General features: G+C 38.3%; 2 protein-coding genes across 2 annotated transcripts in view; one reads left to right on the top strand and one right to left on the bottom strand.

Annotated features, from left to right (window-relative positions):
- LOC139729138 (leucine-rich repeat-containing protein 57-like) overlaps window positions 1-21,799 on the bottom strand; it is a 71,251-nt gene that overhangs the window by 17,915 nt on the left and 31,537 nt on the right. The window contains exon 3 of the mRNA XM_071640068.1: window positions 8,273-8,541. Within this exon, the coding sequence (XP_071496169.1) occupies window positions 8,273-8,541 (269 nt within the window). The remainder of the gene's footprint in view (window positions 1-8,272; window positions 8,542-21,799) is intronic.
- On the top strand, window positions 14,358-16,959 carry LOC139729126 (uncharacterized). The gene is made up of 3 exons (XM_071640056.1): window positions 14,358-14,412; window positions 16,181-16,429; window positions 16,809-16,959. The coding sequence occupies exons 2-3, from the start codon at window positions 16,209-16,211 to the stop codon at window positions 16,957-16,959; spliced, it is 372 nt and encodes a 123-aa protein (XP_071496157.1). The 5' UTR covers window positions 14,358-14,412; window positions 16,181-16,208.

Below are 21,799 nucleotides of genomic sequence, written 5' to 3' on the forward strand. Positions count from 1 at the left end.
AACTTGTTTAATATCTGTGGCAAGATTGTGCTGATACACTCGGAACACATTCTGAATATCACAGCAGTTGGGAGAGGGATGGGGCAAGTCACAGGTTTAGGAAATAGAAGGTAAATAGGGAAAATAATTATGCTGGTTCTTAAAGTAGAAGAAGAAATATAGTGTATTAGGCAGCATAAAACAGTATGGGACTGTTGAATATATATTCATTTCAAATTTTGTTTATTTTTTTATGTCAAAGCTACACATCTAATTGGGATTTTTTATTATCTTTACAGAGAATGTTTGATGAGCTTTCATTGACAGCAGTTGGGAGAGGGGTGGGGCAAGTCACAGGTTTAAGAAATAGAGGGTTAATAGGGAAAATAATTATGCTAGTTTTTAAAGTAGAAGATAAAATATAGTATATATAATTAGCAGCATGAAACAGCATGGGACTGTTGAACAGATATACATTTCAAAATTTGTTTGCTTTTGGGTTTTTTTTTCCAATATTTTTCAAATCTACGCAGCTAATTGGGATGTTTTTATCATCTTTACAGAGAATGTTTGATGAGCTTTAATTGACAGCCTGAGCTCCATGTATGACCGTCACATCAAACATCTGCACACATATACTGATACTGCATCCAACATGTATTTTGTGGTGTTTTAACTCATTGAATATGAATTTTGCTTGTTGACAGATATTCACAAAACTGAACATATTCACAAAAATTATTGATTCCAATCATCTCTGAGGATGTATTTTGTTAATTTTGATCTTAATAATGGTCAACGTTTATTCCTCATTCCACTACTAAAGCTTTTTCATAGTGAATTCAACAACTCATGAAAATGCCTTCAAGTTACAATCCATGAAATATTACACCAACTCTGGGATGCTAACCTTAACCAAACAGCATAGCAGTATTCTGATGGTTGAAAGGTGCACTTTTGATGCAAAAACAGTGTTTTTCCTGTTCCCTTAAAGACATGTGTGGCAACAAAATTTGGGGGAAGGCAGTATTTTCCATGAAACTTGCAGTATTTTTGTCACAAAAGTACAAAATACTAAAAAAAAAAAGTAACAGCTGGCATCTCTGCCAAGTCTTTCCCCTGGATGGGGTCTGGGGAAGACAGTTTGTAGAATGCCATGGTTATTGAGCGAGTACAAGGACAAATTTTTGAATGAAACCTTGGATCATGTGAACATTTTATGTTTCACCAAGGGCAGTGATAATCACCCTTGACATTCAGCTGCAGGTGAAGAGGCATGTTTACATCTGAACACATCTCTCTTGGTCCCTGAGACTGACAGATATAGATAGACAGATAGATGGATAGATAAATAAATAGATAGATAGATAGACAGATAGATAGATAGATGGACAGACAGATAGACAGATAGATAGATAGAACAATAGGTAGAATAGATCTATAGATGGATGGATGGACAGATAGACAGATGGATATAGATAGATAGAAGAACAGATAGATAGATACTAGTAGATGGTTGAATAGAGAGGAGAGATAGAGTGAGTGGCCCAACAGTAAAATCACAAAAATGTAGTATTGTTGTATTGTAAACAGCATCTGAAGTCAGAATGTTTCTTTTTTATCGTTACTTTGTGAGGTATAGTTCAATTTCATTCTGGAATTGATTCAAATCTTTGCTCCTCATATTCTGTCATTAATTGTTGAAATGCATTACATAAAATGCTTCATTTAGTCATTTATGGAAAATCTTACGTAATGTCTTTTCTCCCAACTTACAAATTGAGATATTGGCAGTCCTTTTACTACCTATTTTCTCTGACACAAACACATTCGATTCCTTTCCCTTGCTTCAGAAAACTGAAACCTGTTTTGTAACTCTATCTTCAAATTGTCTTGACCTAAAATGTCAACTCCGCTCAGCAATCACGGAACTTGGGTGAGAACAGACAATCCATCATGGAATTAGACACTTTTAATCTCGAAGTACTCACCACAGGAAAGGATATCCTACACAAGGTGCATTTGTTGCATCAATGGCTTGCTATTTATTATCATCAGGTTTTGGGCTTCTCCTTCTTCTTTTTTCCCCCCTGAATGTGCAGTTTGCGCTTTTTTTTTCTGTCTTCTTTTTGGCAAAGAAGCTATTTCCCATGCACTCTCAAAGGATGCATTTAAAGAGTGGAATACACATAGGATTCACATGTTCACGTTGAGAAGGTTGTGAAACTATCATTTAGTTTTAGTCCAAGCATGCAGGAATATTAGTAACTTCTTGTGATAATGAATTCACATGGAATTAATCACTGTGAAGAAACACAAATAAACACACAAAAACAACAACAAAACACTTTCAGACTATACTGGCATTACCAATGCTCTCTCCACTTTCACCAGAGATGATAACAGCAAACAAAGCCAATCTGTCTTTCATGTTGTTAAAAACACGGATCATGTCTTTTTAAAATGACATGACCCTGCTGCAGTCATGACATTCTGAGGTTTCAGAAAACGCTACAATGAAAAACAAAAAATAACCACAGATGTTTGAAATGTTCCAGGTAAACAAGATGAGGTGGGCTTGGTGAGGAGAATAATGGTGATTTTACGTGACTTTTCTCACGCTAAGTTACAGGAAAACATTGCAAAACTTAAACACTAAATTCCAGTCTATCTAACACTTATCATTTTAGGCCATAATTTTCATTCAATTCCCCTCCCACACCCCCCCCCCCCTCTCATGGCTACAGCCGTATATATAATTTTTTTTGTTAAGTTAGATTGATCACAGTGACACATAAAGATAGTTTCACAGGCGTTATTAATATAATATTACATCAATATCAAAACTGAAATTCAGTGCATGATTGAGGACCTCTTCACTACTCTCAAAACTACAGTGAAGTGATTCTCTGAATGATATTTAAATATAGATACAGAGTAGTCAAGGCTGCCACTTCATCCACTCACATCGAGAATACTTACATCGTTCCCAACAATATCTATGGATGGCCAAGATGAAATGAAATCTTAAACATTAATTACATGATTTTATCATAAGAACATTCTGAATTATTTGCCTGTTAAGGATCATAGTTGATAATAAACATACATTGTAGCTTGCATTTATTGCACATTTCTGCTTCATTCTTACATTTTCACAGCGCTCATATTATACACATGAACTAAATAAATTTAATACCCCTAAATAAATCAGTAGCCTTTGGCTCACTGAATAACTTCATGTCATTTGAGAAAGACAACATAGTATCGCATTTCTGAGGAAAATAAACAAACAGACAGATTTTCACGTGAGATAACTTTCACTGCAAAAAAGTCTCTTTTCTCAGAAAGGCACTGCTCAAAACTTTCCCATCATACTCGGATAACTTGTGTGAACTGTTGCCAAAGATTTATGACAGCCGGGCATGTTGTGACACCATGGACCAGGACAACTATAAAACATTATCAAATGATTCGATGCCAACGGTAAGAGGAGCAAACGTAAGGAGGTGATTTATGTAAGATACACGAGAGTTGTGTTTCTTGCTATCACAACGGACCGTGCACTGCGTGCGGGGAGAAGATGTCACTGTACTTCCACAAAGTGCTGCTTGGGTGATAACGAGGGGGGAATGCAGAGGGTTTTCAGAATACAAAAATTTCTCGCATATAATCATGATTCTTTATCTTTTATTTTTTCTTAATCTTGTTTTAAAGTTACTACAACGCTGCTCAGACACTGAAATCAGTCCCTGCACAAAACCCTCTCACAGCAAATGCTGCAAAAAATGCTGCTTATTTTGGCCTACAGATATTTTGCGAACGGCAGTTGATCGCACATGTTTGTGAGTTATGGTCTTCTTGTTTTCATGATAATAGAAAAAAAAAAGAATATTACACAAATGTTCAGAAAAAAGTGTTACTACCAAATTAAGCCGTTTTGTTAAAACATTGCTTGAAATCTCTCAGAAAAAAAAAGTACAGGGATTGATTGTTATTTGATATTGCAACGCTGGCCAGGGACAGTGCATGCGGGCCAATTTTTATTTTCATTTTTATCTTTCACTTTTTCACGATCAAGAGCCTAATTGTGAAATCTAAAAAGATTAAACCACCATGAAAATCACAATATTTGCAGTATTCAACCCCTGACGGGCTCACATGGAACAAGATGTATTATGCTGCATTTACACTATGTTCCCAGCAGCCACAGCAGTTATGTTTCCGGCCACCATGGACTAACTGGGATGGACCTGAGACAACGTGGTGGGACGGGATGGGAAAACATGAAAGGCTATGATTGCCGTGGATATTGTGTCGGATTTTTAAACAGTCAAAAAATTTGCCATGGCAGTCCCGGTGTTAGAGAGAAACCTTGTCGGTTATGATAAATCAGGGTGAACGCAACAAAGCATGACAGTACGTAATAGGCCGTAACAAAACTTGGAGGCGTCCGTAGTGAGACGCGACTGAAAATATTGTGTAGTCTAACTTGACCAGTCATTGTGAGAATGGCGTCTGATAGCTATATGTTCACAGGAGCGAGGACTGAAACGAACAAGACTAGAACAGGAAGGGGGGAAAAACAGCAGAATGTCTCATCTATCTACTGCGCACTACATTTCGGGAAAACGGGGCTGCCCTGGTCGCCGGGAACTTGGTGTAAACGTAGCATTAGTACATGCACACACCAGGATGAAGAGAATGCAGAGTAAGCTCCACCTACTCAATCATTTTTGAGAGGCCACACCATGCAGAGAGCAAATATCAATTGGAAAACACCTGCAGACAGCAACTGGCAAAATGTGATTCGAGAAACTTGTTGGGGTGGGATGGGGGATGGGGGATGGGGAGGGGGGTGGGGAGTATTATGATTGAAGTTGGCTTCCAGATCTGCAAAAAATAACCATAAGCCTGAAACAAGTTTCGAAACATGTGTTCAAACAAATTCTTCTGTTAGATTGGAATGAATTATGGGGATTGGGGAGAGAACCAACACTTTTTATGGTGACTGACAATAGCAGGTCACTATGTTGAAAACAGAAGCAAAACTGTATACCTATTGTCCCAGAGCAAGATGAATTAAAGTCTATGCATCATTACAATAATCCAAAATAACCTCTCAAAACCCTGAGCTTGTTCTCAGCACATGCGTTTTTTTAAACACTTTTTTTTTTAATGACTAGCACATCAAATCAATAATAAGACAACAAAATCAACCATTCAACTTAACTACATTCATCTCAGTGACAGATAGAGCTCTAAAGAAAGAACTTGATTACAAAGGGTGATATCCAAAAAACAAATAAATCAAAAGGAGCTGAAATGCTAACAATATAGGTTTGAAATGGTGGATGATAAATACTTCTGTGAGATATAGACTTTGGCAGCAAAATACTTAAACAAATTAATTTTAGCCATTGGAAGGTCAGAATAGACCTTTGTAGCAGAACGTAGCAAAGGCTGAAATTTTCCCATAAGTAAATTTTTGCGCTTGGCTGGTTCAGATGAATTTCGTGTGTTTTTACTTTCCGATGGTCATAACAATTGAGTGACCACTTAATAGCAGCTCATTGGAAGACCAGCGGCACCAGAAAAGTGCAGCTGATTATGGGCTATCCAGCCATTATCTCTCTCTATATAATCCTACTGTACATTCTATTTCTTCTTTTTTTTTTTATATCGATGATGTGTCACACTATTCATTTGCTATGTATGTATGCTTCACTTTTATGCATGATGTATCATTTTCCCTGTACCTTATATGTTGTCTTTTATATCTGTATGTATGTTTATGACGGAAATAAAGCAAACAAACAAACAAACAAAGAAAACTGATATTGACAGTTATTCCCTGCAATGTATACCTACATGTACCTTGCAATCAAAGCAATAAGATGATAAATTATATGTATAACAAGTAAAAAAAATTGTGCACTTTTATTTCCACACTAGTTTCATTTTGTGCAAAATTCACACAAAAAATTTACACTTCAAAAAAAAATTCCATCTTTGCAGTACTATGAATGAATGAGGGGGAAGTTTGATTTTAGTGCTGTAATGCTTACTGGAAATACTTTTTTTGGGGGGGGGGGGGGGGAGGGTGGCTCACAGCACAGATACAGTGTATGTTCTCACAGATAATTATCCCCATAATGCCAAGATGCACCTTAAATGATTTAGTTCTTCTCAAAGATGCCCAGAGGAAAATGATGTCATATTGAGCAGATACTCGGCAATCTCACAGCCTAAACCCTGGGATAATTTAGCCACTCCTATCATCCAGATGGTTTTTGGCCATCTCTAATAGTTGCAACCCTTCACCTACTTCCCAGAGAGAAGGATGGGGGGGGGGGGGGGGGGGGAAGGGAGGGCACTGCAATCCCACATAGTAATGTGCACTATCTCCCTTCCCTGGGAATATGTTCCTCGCTTGCTCTCACGAGTGAGGTGACGATCATTCTATGACAGGGTTTCTACACCCAAAGCAGGTACCATATTACTGTAACGCACTGGAAGTTCTGAGAAACAGAGGGTATGAATGTCTGTCTCCTTCCAAGGACACTGGTGTCATGGCTAGGACATGAATCAAGGACCAACCAATCAGCACACTAAGTGTGCATACCAACAGATCTAATCAATAAAAAAAAAAATTGATAGGAGACGACTCCTTTATGACTTCCAGTCCTTCCAAGGCGAAAGAAGTGCAGCTGACATCATCCCTGAGAATGAGCGCCGATTCCGAGAATTGATTTGACCTTGGCCGTGAAGGTGGATATAAGAAGCCTGTTGTGACATCCCCAGACATATCATCTGGGCTCGGCATAGCTGGCAGTAGCTGGCCCCCGCGAACCAGGCCCTGACAACAACCCAATCTCATCTGATGTCTCTTTTACCCGATGGGCGTTATGCCAGACCAGGGCTACAGACGCATCGTTTGAGGGGGGGACAAATTACCCCATCAACTTGTACATTTTCATTTTCCGATCGGCGGCCAGTTGGGATTGCCATCACCAGGCCGCCTGATGACTAATCCTGGTCAGCGTTCGGCAAAATTAGACCATGACGACTTTAGCACAGTGCGGCGTGATGGAAATCTGTGCACAAAGCTATTCTGTGTCTTCCTCGTTTCCGTTCCACGATGACAGATAGATGGCCAACTAATAAGTGCATTGCATGACTTAATCCACCACACATATTTGGCTCTGCACTGAACTTTGCCCATCATACTTCTTTTCCTGGCAAGACGGACTCCTCTCTAAAATTCAGCTGAAACTCATTTATCGCTATGTACATGTATGTGAACAACTTTTTATTTTGCTGTTGTAAAAAGATGTGCCCATCCCACGTTGTTCCTGGAAACACGAACTGCACTGACCAGACATACTGTACTGTAGACTCCTTAGGGCTGCCTACATGTCTGCAAATATGTTAGGATACACAGGTTTCTTTCAATTATGACATACTGACTGATCTCCCCCTTCCCCCCACTACCCCCCCTTCTCCTACTCCCCCCACGACTTTTGTTCCAGCCTTGATACACTATGACATTGTTTCTCCTCACTTTTGTGAACAGAGCTGACTTTGACATTACATATATATTGCATTTATAAACAACATCTTTGTAAATATGCATCCAACAGAAAAGAACAGCTTCATAAAGTTCAACGGATGCAAAATATAGTATGCCAAAGCTCTTAAACAGACAGAACCTCAGAGGATCAAATGTGAGTATTGAAGAGATTATTTTGCCGACAAATTATTGCAAATTCATGGTAGTAGGATATTTTTCTATAGATATAATTATGCTTCCAATCAGATTCTTTTGCTCCATCACAAACAATACAACACCATCAGATTTTTGAAGGTTCTGAGAATCTATTCAGCTTAAGCTGCATATAGTGTATATACCAGATAACAGCGTTTGCGGTTGTATTTTGGGGGTATTTTTTGTGTTTTTTGGTGCATCTGTATTTTCTATTACATATCATTATGGGGATAAAGGAAGCCCTTACTAGCAAACTACCACAGGACCACTAACCCTAGGTCCCCTCCAAATGACTAGGCAATGAAAGTTAAAGTGCCTTGCCTAGGGCACTAACCGCTGCTGCAAAAGAACTCAACCCGTTGAGGATCAATCCCGAGTATACTTGGGCAGGTGTCTATGGGAAATGCGTGATGTAGCAAAATCAGTCCATCCTCAACGGGTTAAATTACACGATAGAGAATGTATCTTTTCCACAGAGCTGCAATGGCTCCTCAGTATACCCTAGCTCATCCTTCCACCCCTCACCTGGTTCTGGTTAAGGTTGATCTCAATGGCCTGCACACCCCCGCACCCTGAAGGAATCTCCGTGATGGCATTGGAGGAGAGGTCCAGGACGTCCAGATGCCGCAGCGCCGAGATCTCCAGCGGGAACTGCTTGATGCCGTTGCCCGAGAGGGTGAGCGTCTTGAGCGCCGCCAGCCTGGATATGGAGGGTGGGATGGTGGTCAGTCGGTTCCGGGACAAGGACAGGGTGTCCAGCTTCTTCAGGGCAAATATGTCCTCGGGAAGGGAGGCTGGAGGGAGGAGGGGGAGACAGCAGGACATAGAAACAATGATCAAGAACACATCCATGATTCCTGAGTGCCTGGGACGGTTTATGAGGGTCTTCCTACTCAAAGATGACCTGATAGGGGTGATTGATATGTAGAGTAACATGGTATCATCTGCCCACGAAAGCTCAGTTGGTCTTTGCCTAAATAGTGGGTATTTATGATAATAGTTCAGCACCAGCCACATGCTTCCACAAACAGCAGGTATAGACAAGCAAAATCATCATGCATGCAAGTCTGGGTGCATGGAGGGGCCAGTAATACCAAAAATGTTGCAAAATGTTGTCCTTTAGTGGAGTTGGTATGAATTTTTTGATGAAAGTCATTTAATAAATGTCTATGAGCAGTGTATCTGTTTTACAGCAAAAAACAAATTTCTTCTCTGAAAGTAAACTGTTTATTTAAAAGGGAAAGTGTGCACACTTCATTATTAACAAAATCCATGTTTAATTAATAGCAACATTCATATAACATGCAATAGAAAAATGCCCAAACACCATTAAATACAAACTCATATGTATAAACATGTAACTACGGCCTGAACAAGATGATAAAAAGTAAAAACTGTGAGAATCCATAAAAACTTTGTCTCTCACAAGAGTCAAATATTGCTGAAGGCAGAAGACTTTCGCCAGTCTCTGGGACGTCAACTCACGCAAAGTTTACTGTCACTATCATTTGAAATTGGTCATTGAACCCTGCAAACAGCATGAGAGAATATGTCAGCACAATTCAAGCATTTGAGAATGCAGAATCTAGCACTAGATTCAGCACTCTGTCACACAGAGAGTGAGTTAGAGGAAGAATGTAACCACATGTGCTTGAAAATTTTGTTATGAAAACTTTTTTTTACAGTAAGAAAGTAATTCTTTTAAAATTGAATGTTTTGTTGATGTATTGAAGCAGTTTAAACAGCACATTACAGGGAGATCTTCATCAAAACTCAACAGTATGAAAAATAAAAAGATAAAAAATGGGATGTATAGTGCTGAAAACTTGTTCAGATAGGGATTTCAGTGCTCTGGTTTTATTTTGAAAGTACGGTCTTATAAAATTTCAACAACAATAATGCAATACTGTATATGCCATATATTTTGCGAGTCTATTTCTTTTCTTTTCTTTTTCAAATTGGTGCTTCCTCATGATTTTGTGGTTAAATTCGCAATCATGGAGTGCAATAACCAACACAGAAATGTACATATTACATGTATATGCATGTCACATTTATGTCATGATCAGAGTAAATATTTTAGCATATTTTGAAATGTGCGAATAGCACCCAACTCACAAAATATACAGTGCATACAGTATCATATCATCACACTATAAGAACTTAACCCCTTTTATCCTTCTTTTGTCAGGAGTGAAAAAATTCATAAATGATGAGGGTCTCACAGGAATCTCATCTGAATGAAAAGTGCACCAGGCTTCTGCTGCGGATTACAGCTTTTTCTTTGTTTACCTCACAGCTGCCAAACACACCTACCGAGTTTGCCTGCTGTTATGGTCACACACGAAAGCTGTGACATCACCTAAGTAATCACATTTACAAACTCATTCATCTCTGACATTGATAAACAAACATTTGCAGGATTAAATAAATATTCACGTTTGACATTAGGCAGGCTGGCTTCGAGGAACCAATGTCTCTCTGGCGCACCCCCTGCAAAACAAATCCCCCCATGCGCAGGCGGTACACTGACTGACAAAGTAATTGAATGCCCCCACTTCATCTGTGTACTAGCTTGCACTCACAAACCTTTCATCAGAACCATTAAAGATCAAACACATTAACACATGCTGAGGGGGATTTTTGTATGGAAGTATATGATAGACTGACTATTTGCTTGAGGAAATTCTATTAACATTTATTCTATGCAAAGTGGATGCAATATACACTTTGCGCATGGGCAGGCAGGCTCTAGTGTAAACACTGCTAAAAAAGAAAGAAAGAAAAGAAAACAATATTCATCAATTCTACCAACCTACTGATTTTGAATATATGTTGAATTTGAATGTTGGATATATGTTGAATTGGAATGTTTCAAGAATATCTTGAATTCAAAAATAATGGCACCACACTGACCATCACAAAATCTTCATATTTCTGGGATTTGCTGTCATGGCTGCGATTGTGAATTTAGGTGAAAGCTTAACTTTTCATCCCACATGATGTTCATATTAAGTAGAAGAAGAAAAATAAAATTCCACACAAAAAAATAAAATTCCACACAGTATATGTGACCATCTAGCTCAAAACCCATGAAATGTAGGCCAAAATGAATTTTTACTTCTCTACAAAGTTTAAATGAGTAAGCTTTCAGTGTTTTATGATGGCATGAGAAACTTTCTTCTTTTCTAGTCAAAGTCAATGAAACATCCACCACTGTCTGTTTTTTCTCTTTTTTATTTATTAATTCAAGTTTACTCGAATATATGCTTTTAAAAGCATTTCATTTTAAAGTAGAAAAGTACCTAGAAAGCATAGAGTTCTATCAAGTAGTTTACTTCCACCCATGTATACATATCATATGCTAAACATGGCTCTATTTCCCAAAAATAAAGATTCCTTTCTAATGTCTCTACCTTTTGTACTGACCGATATGGGCAGCTTCGGCGGCAATGTGTTCTCAAGAAAATGTCGCTTTTTGTCGCGCCTCGAGTGCGGTGCACTCAGTGCATGTTTTCCGCATCTCGGATATGTGCAGCTAGAATTCCCTAATTTGTTGGCCCTATTTCCCAGTGATACAGAATCCTTTTAAAAATTCAAATTCCCACCACTGTCTGTTTTTTCTCTTTTTTATTTATTAATTCAAGTTTACTCGAATATATGCTTTTAAAAGCATTTCATTTTAAAGTAGAAAAGTACCTAGAAAGCATAGAGTTCTATCAAGTAGTTTATTTCCACCCATGTATACATATCATATATGCTAAACATGGCTCTATTTCCAAAAAATAAAGATTCCTTTCTAATGTCTCTACCTTTTGTACTGACCGATATGGGCAGCTTCGGCGGCAATGTGTTCTCAAGAAAATGTCGCTTTTTGTCGCGCCTCGAGTGCGGTGCACTCAGTGCATGTTTTCCGCATCTCGGATATGTGCAGCTAGAATTCCCTAATTTGTTGGCCCTATTTCCCAGTGATAAAGAATCCTTTTAAAAATTCAAATAATTCCTGGATCCACATGGTGATCTGGATCACTACCAAAATCTAATCTTCTGTTCCTTGTGTTATTGTCAACTTTCCTGAAAATTTTCCTCTAAATTTGTTCATAACTTTTTGAGTTCTTTTGCAAACAGACAGACAAAGAAACAAACAGACAGAGAGACAGACAAACAAGCAACACTGACAAAAGTATATGCTGCTTGGTAGAGGTAATAAGTACAGCCAGTGAGCAGAATAAGAGACTGCCGCTGTAAATTACAAATAAAAAGAAAAAAAAATATCTGTATCCATTTGTTCTTTTTCAAACCTTGAATGTACGTGACAAACATCTGCATAGTTCATGGGAACACACTTGATGAAGCAGAGGCCTGCGCGCTGTGGGGATTGCACCGATAAACAATTGTACGATTCAGCACATCGATGCCATCAAAGCAGTACAATATTTAGCCCACGGGGGATGTTTGGAGGATGGATTCTTACACTTTGGACTGTGGTGTCATGCACAAAGAGCAGTTCATAAGCTATTCCTGGTCCAGAACCAAAGGGGTCATGGTCCACCGTTGCCTTGCCCGTCAATCAACCATCAAACTGGCTGGCAGGATCAGAAGGTTACACAATCAAAACACTCCCATCATTGCAGATATTTCTTTTTTTTCTTTCCTTCTTTCGAAAAAATTTGTATACAAAATTATCCTCTCCCACTTGACATGGAACTATCATTACCGGTACTATAAAAAAGAGAAGAAAAATACAATAAAAACAAGAACTGCTGTGCTAATTGACAAGACTAGGACGTGAGGTGAGGTGAGCCTGCACTATGGCATAACGGTGTGCAGCATAGCGCACTTCAGCAGCTGTCGTCACAAATGCTAGGGTTCATGTTTTTCCATTTCTCCACCAAAGTTCTCCAGCGCATTGAACTGCATGTCAAGCAGAACACTTAATGCAATTGCTTCATCTATCCCTCTCCCCTGTGATGGGTAAACACGGCTGAAATATTGGACATCTTTATATGGATACATGGGTATTGAAAGCACGAATTCCAGCAAACATTCTTAAATCTCAAATTTCAAAAACTAAGTGCAGAAAGGGATGAGGGGAACGGGAGGGGGGTGCAGGGCATCCCAATCAGGAAAAATTTAGCCAGTGATGGAATTTAGAAACAACATGCTATTCTTGGGGTAGGCAGGAGAAAATGCAATTCCCAGATCAGTGGCAAGCAATCGCAGCAAACAAGGGGCCCGTGTGGAATACCACGGGATTAAGTCTTTAAGGTGCAAATGAACTGGAATTGGCGGAGGTGCCGGCCTGGTGTACTGGGAGTGGCAGTCATCCCGGACAATTAGATCTGGGTGTACGTGAGCCGGCGATCCTGCTGTGCCGTTTGATGTGGTCTGGTCTCTCGCCTCCATCTGTTGCAGCTATCACCATATGTGCTAAGACAAGATGCAAGATGCCCTGGTTGCTAGGCGAGGACCGGATGACAAAAGCTTCTTTCCTTCATCATTCCCCTCGTACATCATCCACTAGAGTCCCTTAACATCAAGAGAGCTCAAGCTCACTTTTCTCAGTGTACAAGAAAATTTGGGAACAGTTTACTCACCATCATCCTCCTTAAGCTGTCTTAAAGATTAATCGAATCTTCCTACACAAAGATTTCCTGCAAGTTTCGGCAAAATAAAAACGTGCATTGTACTATACCACAGCAATATGTGGAATGAAATATGAAATATTTATACTTACAAAATAGAGTCATATCTAAAACATCCCCTGCACAGTGGAAATTCATTCATAATAATGTAAAACTAGAGTAATTTCACTGCTGAACACATTCAAGTGGGATGGTTCTGCTTTCTCACCATGGCCCTATTCTGTCTTTACATGGAATTTAATTTCCACCTTGATGATCTTTTGCCTTTCATTTCTGTAATTCCAGGTAAGCGTTTAAAAAAATCATTTCTATCCTTACAATATTAATACAAAGACTCCACCTCTCCCACTTTGAGGCCATTTCTGAAAAATCTTCCACTCTCCCACTCGAGTTTGAATTTCTGCCATGCTAGCTGAGTGTATCCCGCTTAAAGTGTCTCTGACACCCAATGGTCTTAGAAATTGTAAGAGAAACCTTCTAAGAGAGATTTTCATGCTGAAAACGAATATATCATTCATTTTTTTGCGGAATTTCCAGCTTTTTAGAGAAACTTGAATCTGTAAGTCTTTTGGGAACGCCCCCTTGAAAATTCTCGAAATCCTGGGATTCGAGCTGTCAATCAGCATGCCGCAGCTGTCAATCATATGACGTCAGCAAAGGAAGGCACTGGCGTGCTCCGCCCGTAAACAGTGTACATGCATGCTGTCGCGCTACACGTTTTGGCTTTTATGCGTTGCTTTCTTCTGCATGTTGCAAAGCTGTGTTTTCGCATATTTTCTATCACTTGTTTTCACCTGCATCGATGGATTCCCCGCTCATTTCCGACTCATCAGAAAGAGAAAGTTCTCCTTCGTCAGGAGATGAAATTTCAGACGAAGAATTAGTAAATGTAGAGCCATTGGACGGAATTCTGCCCTACAGATTCGAACCGGTTGCGAGCGAAAGTGACGGGGAGGATCAGGAAGGAGAGCAACATGAAGAAGAGGCAGACGCTGAAGGTCGACTGGGAAATAATCGATGGTAAGGCAAACAATGAACAACATTTTTGCTGTCATGGTTAAGAATGTGCAAAGATTTGCCATAATTCCTTTACTGCAAGCTTCATGTTTGGGGGTCTTTCGCTGTCGTTCTTTGCAATGACTTTGCGAACGCAAACGCCGAAGTTGTCGACGGCATGCATACTATCGCCAATCAGCAGCGCACGCAGTGGCTGATACAACAGTCCGTATTTTACGAGATTTGGAATAAGCTGAGGAAGAGGAAATTAACTAATTTCTTTTTTAAAGATACATCTGTACCATAGAAAAACTCGATGTGGTCGTTATGTTCAGAGCAAAGGACCGATTCGGGTGAGTTTGTGCATACAAAACTAATTAGAACTCATTTGATCGACGAGGCGGTGCGAGTGGTACTACTACCCGTGCGTGTAACGTTACACTACACCTACACTGTCTGTAGCTAGCTGCTCGGCACATGCATCGTTGTACCCCGACCGCCGGCTGCCGGCCGCCGGCGCAGCGACCATACGTACCAGACGCGGTCACGCCGTGCTTGCACAGCTCAATTTAGTTGGCAGTACTACTCCTACGAGTCCTAGTCGTGATGTGAATACGCGAAATCGATAGCATGTTTGTTAGCGCCATGATTATTTAGAAAATAAAGCAAATTATCAACATATAGGTTTGATATTGATTCATGTGACGTGATCGAGTTGAACTTTGAAGGCTCGACTTGTCACTTGTAATAACCGTTAACAAGTTGTGCTGTCATACAAAATTTGTTCTATAGATTCTAACGTTACAAAACTTTGTTTGTTGTAACTGTAACACTAGCATTGTAGAACCAGCAGTAATGACTGATGTAATGTTAGAATCTACTGTAGTTGCAGGGATGCCAAGTTCAAAAAAATTTGTTGAGTGAGATTTTCATGACTCGGCATCTCGGCGAGCGAGTGTTCGCACGAGCGAGGGTGTCTAATTAAGAGGGGTTTTTCCCCCCCTGTGGCTTCCCACGATAGGGAGCTTTTTCAATTTTTAGCTCTTAATGGTGCGATCAGGTGCACTATTTTTTACTTATTTTGAAAGACAAAAGGAAAATATACCTTCAGTTGCAACTATCACTTTACAAATCCTTTGAGCTACATACACTTGTACATGTATGCTCATTGTTAATAGGCCGAAGTTCAAGATTTTGCCCAATGCGTGAGAAAAATGGGTGCCATTGAAGTTGTCTGTAGTTGAATTTCACTGCACTGCATGCACTGTACGTTTGTAACGTTAGAAGTTAGGAGGGTAGGACTTCACATACACATGTACTGTAGATCTATACAGGGTATCTTCATATGTACTGGGTACCTAGTGTAGTGGTACAGCTGTACTTGTGCTTAGAAGGTTTCTATACAACCACAATGTACAAACATCACATGTCGTGCGCAATTTTCTTTCAAACAAAAACAGCTTACATTGTAAGCCCGCCACAATCCGCTGTTTCTTAGAAGAAATCATTCACTTAATTCACACAATATTTTGACATTTCTGTCAATTCTGCTATGTGAAAATTGCCTGTGATCAATCTCATATAGGGCTTTATAGTCCTACATAAATCAGTACCCGGTAAATGCATCAAAATTTTGTCCATACATGTAAACTGGATGAAAAGATAAGTTACATTATTTTGAAACTTGCTGGGAGTGAGCTATCCCTTTTCACTGTAAATTCCCATGCTTTTTTTTTCTCTTATAATAAACGATCTTTTTTTTTCCCCCCAATCTCTCTTTGTGTACCTACAGGTGCTCGTGCTCTGGTGGCTGTCAGCCGATGCCAACAATTAAGGAGAGCATCTGCTGCAAGGAAATAGGTCAAGTGGTGCTCAAGATGGACAAGTATGCAGGCTACGATGAGTCAAAGGCACTGGACTGCATCACCGAGCATCATGGATTTAGAAATGTCTGTCTGGACATAGATGTTTTGGAGACGGCCTATTACCAATATAGGCAGCAGTATGGAGATGGAGGAAGGCACGATGCTACTGAAAATCAGTAAGCAAGATGTTCACGTTATTTATATGTGATGTAAATTTTGTACCTTGTCCTTGCAATCATTTTCAAGTGGATTTAATAAGTGAAAGTCTGTAAGCAAAAGAAAGTTATCACGAGATAAAATTATATGGAAGTAGTGCTTGACAAGTTGTCATTCCTTCTATGTATATTTGGCCAAATGCAATCAAGACAAAATGACAAATGGAAAGATACATGTATTTTTCTGTATTCAACCATGTAACTTATCCTTTTCACAGGGATTGTGTTCTACATGTAAGCTTACTCTGATGCCCTCTCCCTTTGGAGGGGGAGGTGGTCTAAAAAGATTCAAACATCAAAATTTAACAGTGACACACTCGCTTGTATTTTTCTGATGCAGACGGAATCGCCATGTTGGCTACAGACAAATGGCCCGCTGGATCTGGGGATTCCTTGGCAGAGAAGTACGAGTACCACTACCATCATGTGCAGTCGTGCAGATTCGTGAAGCATTTCCATCGATGGAATACCGTGGTTTCAGAGAGATCTAGTTAAAATTAGAAATCTCCATCTCATTGACATTCATGTTTGGTCATGTTTGATATTCAGTATTAATGCACATATTATCGTCAAATATTTATGTTAGTCTAAGTACGCCTACATGTAAGTACTGTTACTGGACATCATGCTGTACGAAGTTACACCATGATTTTAATTTAGAAGTTATAACCCTACACTTCTTGAGCAAACCAAAATTATCACATTTAAGTGTGTAAGGACTTGAGGAGTCATGAATTTTTAGTGAAAACAAAAAACAAGGCAAAGAAGAATTGTACCTCCACTTTCGTTCCTTTTATCATACTTCTGAAGTCAATAAACAAGACCTATCAATAACATTTTGAAAAAAAAAGCTCTAAAGTTTCAACAATATAGTGGCAGTTCATCCATGTACATGTATTTACATGTCATTAGTCCAGTCCTACATTAATATTTTTTTTTGTCAAGATTAGTCAGTACAGTGCTTGCATTATCTTGTTGTTGGGTAGAACAGAGTTTTGTTTTGTTGTGTTTTTTCTTCGTGAGTTGGGCCTCTTAGAGTAGAAAGATGAAACTATGAGAGTATTGATTTCTTCAGTTTGTATTCATAAAAACAATCAATCATTTTTTCCCTTCATTCATCCAACTTCCAAAGCCAAGGAACAATGCATATCGATAGCATGTTTGGACTGTATGTTCAGAAAAAGCTCTGAAGTTAGAAGCAGTATGGTGGCATTTTATCCATATACAGTACATGTAGGCATGTCAACAAATCCACAGATCATGTACATTTGTATGACCTGAATTTTAATCAGTACATGTATTGTAGTTACAAGAGATTTTGCGTGTGATGTTAGGTAGAACACAGTTGTTGTTGTATTTTTTTCCCATGTGAGTTGGACCTCTAGATTACGATTATGAAAGCATGAGTGTTATTTGTGTGCAGAATTCCTGTGTTGATTTCTCCAACTGTACAGTATCTAAGTATCACAACAATGAGGCATTTTTCTGCTCTTTCTTCTTTGTCAATTTCTGAAGCCAGGGAATAATACATACTGATAGCAAGTTTATTTTCAGAAAAAGCTCTGAGGTTGGCAATGATATGGTGGCATTTTATCCATTTGTGCATGTCAACAGATTTACAGATCATTCACATCTGTATTAACTCAAGAAAAAAAGTACATGTATTGTAATTACATGGGATTTTGTTATGTTTGTTGGGTAGAACAGAGGTTCCCCTACCCTGATCCACGGGAGTAGGTCCTCTAGAATATAGATAAAGAAACTATGCGAGCATTGTACAGAATTCCTTTTAAGAATTCATCAAATGTATGGTATTTATGCATCAGAACAATCAAGCCTCTTTATCTCTCTTTCTTTCTTCACTATCAACTACCAAATTCCAGGAACAAGTATATCAGCAGCAATTTAATTTTTTAGAAAAAGCTCTGAAGTTAGTAATACATGTAATATGGTGACATTTTGTCCATGTATCTACACTGTATTATCACTGTACAAATCATACAAAACACATCAGTACATGTACACCATTTATGTGTTGTAATTACTGAAGATTTTTATCATTATCATATGCAAATTCCTCTCTTGATTTCTTCAAGTGTTCAGGTTCTAAGCATTAAGAGGAATAAAGCTTTTGTCCCTTTTAAATGCAGTTTATGTTTGTATCCATCCCAAAGTTTCATTGTGACTTACCTGAATACTGTTCGAGCCTACACTGTGAAATTACATTAAAAATTTTTCACTTTTCGTATGAAATGATCAAACCCTAAACTATACGTTGCATGTTAATTGAGTGAATGGAGTGATATTAATAGAATACATCAGTGAAAGTTTGAGGAAAATTTGACAAATCCGTTCAAAAGCTCTGAACTTTTGAAGTTTTGGTGACAAGACCACTGGATCAGAAGACTTCTATGGATCATCACATCACATATGGACTACAGATACCATATAAAGAAAATGTAAAGAAAATTTAGCATTTTCACTTTTCATATGAAATGATTTTTTGATTTATTTTCTTCATACTTGTAGTTGCTTTATATGGTAGTCCACATGTGATGTCATGATCTGCAGTAGTTTTCTGATCCAATGGTCTTGTCACCAATTTTCAAAAATTCATAACTTTTCAACCAATAGTCCAATTTTCCACATGTATAATTGGGGTTAATTCTCCTTTAAACAATTTGTTAACCTTCAGTACACAATCATGAATGGAATGAGTGATGTTTCAATGGCAAGACATGAACAGGACACAACAATGTACCCTCATTTATTTACTGTATACAAAAATACACGAAAATCATTGTGTAAGCCTAGTTACAGTAGAGAAATATGTATGAAATCTGTGGCACCATTTCAACGAATGTACATGTCACGTAAAAAAAATCTGATATACATTGCTACAAAACACCCAACATGACAAACTTTTTCTCCAGTCCCAATGAAAGATTTTTTTTTATGGTTTGTTGAATACTAATATAACTATCTGATATAACACAATGTCTTTGTATTGAGTTTCCTCTACTTATAAATCTTCTTAAAATTCAAAACATGAAACAATATTTCACAAATACATCACCAAATGTAGAAGGATCAAACAAATAACTATAAAAATGCAAATATCTAAATGCAAAAAAAAAAAAAAATTGAAATGTCGACTGGTATGCCTCCGCCATAATGCCTGGTTCTCCGAATAGGTCTATAGCACAATGCCTGGACAATTGTGTGACAACAGTTTCACATGACTGGCAAAATATTAAAATGAAAAGTTTGTCACACATGCATTGAATGTTCACTTTCTTTGATCTAGGTTTATTTGGATTAATGGCTATACTGTCTAATAAGAGTGCAGGTATTTGGGGATTTGTACCCAACTTTTGACCCTTTTATAAGTTTTAAGATGTGAAATTAAACTCTTACACTTGACCTTCTGGCCTTTGACCTTTTGACAAGAAACTTCCCAGAGAATCTGTATTGGGCAATACATGCATACACTAAGTTTCAAGAAAAAAAAAATTCTGCAGGCATCGCATAGATAAGAGGGAAATAATGGCATATGATGACTTGACCTCTACCTTTGACCCCCTGACTTTTGACCCATGACCCCTTACTTCCCTACATGATCACTGCAAGTCAGTATATGCATATATACTATAGTGTAAGTTCCATGAAGATACCTTGAATTATTTGTGAGATATGGAGAAAAAAGTGAAATTTTAACATTTTCACTAGACCTTTGACCTCATGACCCAAAACTCTCTCTGGGGAATCTTTATTTGGTAGTTCATGTATACACCAAGTTTCAAGAAAATACCTCCAGGCATTGCATAGATATAGGGGAAAAAGTGAAATTTTGAGCATTTGACCTTGACCTTTGTCCTCGAGTATGTGCACCCAAAAGTTGATAGGCACAACTTCGCCCACTTATACAGTGTACATATACATGCCAAGTTTCATTATGATACCTTTAACGGTTTTTTAGATACGCTGTCCACAAAATTGATTATAGACGAAAGGACAACCCGAAAACATAATGTCTCCGCCAAAACTTCGTGGCAGCGGCATAAAAATAATAACAAAAATTCCAACATCTCAGTATGGAATACACTGGAAACCAAGTCTAAAGAGATAGATATACATGTAAAATTGAACTAATATATCAAAGCCTTACAGTCCTGTAACATTTCATTATTTTGTATATGTACTGACTCCTGAACAAAAAGCCCTGATACAGCAGAGAACTTCATGGCCCTATCGAATTGTTATAAATTTCTATGGCAATTTATACCTCTACTAGTCTTGTGCAAAATTACTAAAGCATGAAGTCATTCACTTACAAAGATTACATTCATAAATTCACTTCATGTACCAAACGAACTGAACTGAGATAACATCTATTCCAAGTATTCAAAAACTATGAAAAAACAAACAAAAAATGACGTCTAGGGTTGCTTAAAACAAGTTCACAATGAGGTAAACAATATCTCCGTCTGTTGAAAACTTTCAACCTACTATCACAACATGAATGCTATTGAACACATACACTTTCTCAAACATGAGAGAGAGAGAGAGAAAAAAAAAACATAGCAAAAAACAATGGAATGATCCGAGGATGGAACACCATATAGATTGACTGAGGTAATTCTGAGCTTTAGTGCACTAAATTACTGGTATCATAGGTCACGCATGACAGAATCCAGGATTTTAGATCAATTTTTTTTCTTTCGCGTCAATAGCTTCAAATATCTACAGAACTAAAAAAAACATTCAATGGCGATGTTTCAACAGGTGAAACGGCATATCTGGCTGGGCAGGCCAGGTCAATGGCCAGCCTCAGCTCTATTTGCACTTGAACATTTTGTGCATACACAGACCCTTCTGCCATAAGTTGAAGACCAAGTACAATTTCGCACGCAAAAACCTGGGATTACCTGCATAAAGTGCATATCAATGCACATTTTCAAATGCAAATGAAAACTGACATTAGTTTCCTTGTCAGATTGTCAGATGCAGCAAGCTTTCAGATTTCATGAACAACCTTTGTGAGACAGGTAAAATTCAAATATGCTGATAAACTGGCGAATATATAAATAGCGAAACATTCCTGTTTCCATCCACTTTGACAAATCAGGATGAACTTTACTGTCAACAAAAAAGTTTTCTTCATACAAGTATATCTCAAATGGCCCTGTGCTAACATGTACACAATGAGGTGAACCATACCTTTGTCTGCTGTGAAGTTTCAAAGTACGAACATCTGCATGAATCCGAACACATATACTTTCTCAAACATTTAGAGAAAAAACAAAACAAAACAAAAAAATGTCTCGAAAT

Source organism: Diadema antillarum, unplaced genomic scaffold (genome assembly GCF_040938485.1).
Source record: "Diadema antillarum isolate AM-2024a unplaced genomic scaffold, OU_Dant_1.0 seq00000218_RagTag, whole genome shotgun sequence".
In the NCBI taxonomy this organism is placed as follows: Eukaryota; Metazoa; Echinodermata; class Echinoidea; order Diadematoida; family Diadematidae; genus Diadema; species Diadema antillarum.

Coding starts and splice junctions, on each gene's coding strand:
- LOC139729126 (XM_071640056.1), top strand. CDS start 16,209: ATGCCAACAATTAAGGAGAGCATCTGCTGCAAGGAAATAGGTCAAGTG. Junction 16,430..16,808: donor CACGATGCTACTGAAAATCA/GTAAGCAAGATG, acceptor TTTCTGATGCAG/ACGGAATCGCCATGTTGGCT.